At 40.3% G+C, this 4,600-nt stretch overlaps 1 protein-coding gene across 1 annotated transcript; it reads right to left on the bottom strand.

The window, feature by feature from the left end:
* Nucleotides 1-887: 887 nt before the first annotated feature.
* LOC145392773 (uncharacterized) lies at nt 888-1,681 on the bottom strand. Its single transcript, XM_080267065.1, has 2 exons — nt 1,529-1,681; nt 888-1,163 (listed from the first exon to the last, which is right to left on the bottom strand). Exons 1-2 carry the CDS (start codon nt 1,679-1,681, stop codon nt 888-890), a joined length of 429 nt encoding a protein of 142 aa, XP_080123191.1.
* Between the last annotated feature and the right edge of the window lie 2,919 nt (nt 1,682-4,600).

Genomic DNA, 4,600 nt, shown 5'->3' with positions numbered 1-4,600 from the left:
ATATTATTCCTTGTGCATAAAAATTGGTACTTGTTTATACAAAGCACTGAACAATAATATGGAGTTTCAATCTGGTAATGAGCATGATATCCTGTAACAGTTATACCTGTTTGGAAACGTCTTTAATGTCATCTGCTTAAGCATTCTTGCCATACAGGATCTTCCTCTACATGTAAAACTGTAATCTTCTCGTATTATATAAGGCATTTTTTTTTTTTTAATTAACGACAAAGTTATTCTTGGGGGTCAGTAAGTTATACGGTAGATCTACCTAGCTTTAAAGTCAAGGCGATGTTGTGTTTGGTGTGGATACTGGGATCACGAACTTCACTTACTGGCGTATGAATTAATCCACTTACATGTAGCCTGCTCCTGTACCGACAAGAAAAAAAAAAAATCTTGATGCTATGGCTTGAGCACACAGGGTCACATTGCTTGTCGAAATTCTTGCTTCGTTTCCTCAGTAACAAACAAAAGATTTTCAGACAGTGCAGTATTTTTGTCTTACATACAATTCAGTTTGATTTGTGAAATGATTATTTCTCGTGTTGACAAGAACTCTTTTTGAGGATGATGATGATGAAGATGAATAGGAGGAGAAGAGAAGATATGCACAGTCGTAAAACTCACCATTTGCAGAGATGTATTTTACAAGATGTAATGTAGTGTTCACACAGTTACCATATATTCCTTATTGCAAATTTAGAACAGTGATAAAAAACGCTCATTAAATAGATATATTTATTAATAATACTGTACACTAGTGATAGGGCTTGTTAATATCGCATAGATATATTATTTATATTCTGTGATATTCATCTGTGAAGCCGTTCTGAGTAGTAGCGAGGGTGGCTGACTGTATCAATGTCGAGATGGTGGAGAATTATTTATCCTTTGTATCCATGGCCACCACTGAAGCCACCACCATAGCCGCCACCATGACCACCATGGCCGCCAGCTGGGTACTGAGCCACGCCAGAGTATGACACAATTGGGAAGAACCCGCCATCGTGCGCCACGTACGACACCTTCTGTATCCGACCGTCGGGAAGATTCACCCAGTACCCGCCATTAACGCCTCCGTGTCCGTCACCAGATTCACTGTGACCGAAGTTAGTAGGTCCGGCGCCGACACCGTAGCTGAAGGAGTACGGGGTGGGGACCTGAGAGCAGAAAATTCGACACATTAAATCATCCAGTCAACCTAACTAGCAATCCTATGTTTTATCAGTCAGTAACACCCATACCTCCTTTCTCACCTAAGGATGGGGATAGATCGGATTTAAAAAACAAGAAAAAACTGACCAAGAGAACAAGCTAAAATCTGTCTGAGTAAACAGGCCACAGTCGATCACTCACCATTCATATTCCCGGAAGCCTGACTCCACCTCACAGGCATGAACATCCACACTCACACGATTCATATCATTCCGACGACTGTCACATCACCGGAAAAAAGAACAGGGATGCCAGACCCTTGCCATATGCTCCGGAGATAAAAAAAAAATACATAACAGATAATGCTTACGCTGTATCCGCCTCCGCCGTGTCCTCCTTCATAACCTCCAAAGAATTCGTGTCCTCCACCACCACCTCCACCATGGGCACCAGGGAGGGACACACTAGCGGCCACCAGCAAACCCAGCAAGAACATCTGGCGAGGGAATGGCTGTTTGTACATCCTTAGCTAGTTCTTTCACTGGCATTTCGAACACATGCCTACTAAAATTTTTCGGAGAAGGAATGATTAACAATATCAACACTCAAAACGTTACCTCATAATACAGAATTTTCGAGGTGGGAAAAAGAGTGTCTTATTTGCATTCTGTCAAGCAGCAGTGAATGTAATTTGGTTTGTTTATCCCATTTTCTAAGCCTTGCATGATATTAAGAATAAAAGCATTAAGAACGTAATGATAGATATGATGCTTTTGAGATACGTGGCTGAACTTTATCTTTGAGAATTAATACACTAGTCTCATATCAAGCTCTTGATGTATGATACGAAATACAATTAAGGTATGTTGTGAGCACTACTCATACTTTATAAATAGTATATAATTTTTCTCATATGCTTTACCCGATCTATAAGAAGATAATTAGTTAAATCTGGTAATCTCAGGAAATCTAAATTAATAAAAAAAAAAAAAAACTGAACGACTGGAATAACTTTAATACTTTCTTCACTGTGACGAGGCTTAAAGTTTTGTTCTTGTCATCGTCAGACATTTTTTTCGTGTTCAGGAAGTGTCGTGCTGAAAGTGACAATAGACCAGGTTTTTAAAATGAACCGGGTAATCCTTGTGTTCGAGTGTAGATTCTTGGCAGTGAAGTCGAAAGAAGTAAACACGATGCACAAGTATCATATGTACATTTCTTCAGTATTTGACCTTATTAAACAGGTAATCTTGAGCGACGTATGAACACTTACAAACGAGTTCATATTAAAGTGAGCTCCAGAAGTCGTACTGGCTGATGCAGGGTCGTGGGGGGCTTTATAGCGGCAGACAGCTTCATAATTTCCAACCTATCAAGGGCACACTGTGAACCGGCAAGGTTATTTCGAGAAAACCCCATTGTTATGCAGTGGTAAGTATATTATCATGATATATGCAGAGAACACGATGGTTTATGTTCCTGTGTTGGGAAAACTCCTGTCTCTTGTATTGTGGGAATCAGGATTATTATTATTTTTATTTTATTATTATTATTATTATTATTATTAACATCATCATCATCATCATCATCATCATCATCGTCATCGTTATTATCATCATTGATGATGATGATGATTAAGTTTGACGGGAGTAAAGGGAGAGGCTAAAGTCACAAATACGTGACCCATTGACAAAGTAGTGCAAATCTTGATGATAAACCTACATAATTCCAACCACTGTTAGTGTAAGACTTGGATCTCAGGCCATTGTATAATTAAGGTCACATTGCTTACAACTGAACAGATCTATACCGGCAGTGCAGTGTTTGTAATGAAGTGACACCGATCAAGATTTTTTTTTTTGTCCTTCCTGCCTATTGGCCAGCTCACGTTGCCCTTATTATTAGCCGCGTCTTCTTGCTTGGTTTCTTTTTTAATTGTGGCAGGCACTTCTACCCTTCAGAATTAACCGATTCCGACCAAACTTGGACACAATGACCAGCCTATGACCTAGCTGTGTCCGCAAGGTTTTGGTTGCTAGGCCACTACTCGTTGCCTTGCAACGGCCGAAAACCCGCTTTCTTTCGTAATTTTACGTTTTGAGGTGTAGAAGCATAACTAATGGGCACATAAAGTTCTGACTTCTTTAGGCGTTATCTTGAGGTCCTTCCCTATCGGAAGTGTGTCATCCATTTTCCTCTCTCCTTGCAACCCTGCGAAGATTGGCCTCAGCATCCCTACCAACCAGTACCAGTTTTCAAAAATGCCCCCCTAGTTCCTCAGCGGCTCAGTGGAATTGAATGAGATTTTGCATGCTTATAGATATTGATTAGTACTACAACTTTATAGTGTATACCTATGTGCTACATTGGTCAGATCAGTGGAAAAAGGTCATCAAACGCGAAACCGATGAAAATAGCTAAAATCACGACTATGCTCGTGCGAAATGCTAAGGCTCCAGATTATTAAGCTAGGGCCATGATCTTTGGGTGGAATGTTGCACTGGAGTACCTCCATACAAAAATAACATTTAATGTCGAAACTCTCTTCCAGTCGCTGGCAGAGCCACCGAGAAGTTGTACCTCTGATGGGCCATTTCGCAAATTTCAATTTCCCTAGCTCCACAGTGGGTGGATGGAATCGAATGAAACTTTGCATGCTTACAGACGTTAATGAGTACTACAAGTGTGCTTCGGACATGCATGATCTATATCCGCCAGGTCATGAGTCAAAGGTCATTAATTACAGAAATTATGAAAAGCGTTAAAATTACAACCTTGCATGCGTGAAATGCTAAGGCTCTGAAGATTATTAAGCTAGGGCCATGAATCTTGGGTGGAATGTTGCAGTGGAGTACTTCCAGATAGAAATAACTTTTAGTGTCGAAACTCACTTCCTGTCGCTGGCAGTGCCACCTATAATTTGTACCTCTGGTGGTCCATTCCGCAAATTTCAAGTCCTCTTGCTCCACAGTGGGTGGATGGAATGGAATAAAACTTTGCATGCTTATAGACGTTAATGAATACTACTTGGTCCGCTTAGAGTAGCCATCGTCACCTACCAGCTTTTACTTTTCTTTTTTTAGTTGCATTTTACACAGATCAGGACCCCTTTTCTTGTTTCTGTATTCACTTTTTTTTTTTTTTTTTTTTGCTTCTAGTTACCAAGGGGTCCTGTCTTTCCCTATAGCTCCCCGACTTATTGTGGGTCTGAGGGTAGATAGGAGGTGACGTCTGGCTCTCCAGTGTTCTATATCCTCGGTATACTGCTCTATAATTGACTTTGGGTCTGCGAGGCCACCTTCTTCATGAAGTTGCTAGTAGTCGCATGTATATAATTAGTTAAAGTGTCTGGTGCATAACATCAACATAGCCTAAATCAGATTATTCCAGTTCGGATGTTGTCTTGTCACCATACGTGTGATGCATAAAGTCATTCTAAAGA

This window comes from Coenobita brevimanus, chromosome 23, assembly GCF_032717465.1.
Source record: "Coenobita brevimanus isolate Jiangsu-jjx chromosome 23, ASM3271746v2, whole genome shotgun sequence".
NCBI classification, from domain to species: Eukaryota; Metazoa; Arthropoda; class Malacostraca; order Decapoda; family Coenobitidae; genus Coenobita; species Coenobita brevimanus.
This window is presented reverse-complemented; position numbering and strand designations above follow the sequence as displayed.

Excerpts from the sequence above, each read along its gene's own strand:
- LOC145392773 (XM_080267065.1), bottom strand. The coding sequence starts at position 1,681 with ATGTACAAACAGCCATTCCCTCGCCAGATGTTCTTGCTGGGTTTGCTG. Across the intron at positions 1,164-1,528 it reads ACGGCGGAGGCGGATACAGC|GTCCCCACCCCGTACTCCTT; the intron begins GTAAGCATTATC and ends TTCTGCTCTCAG.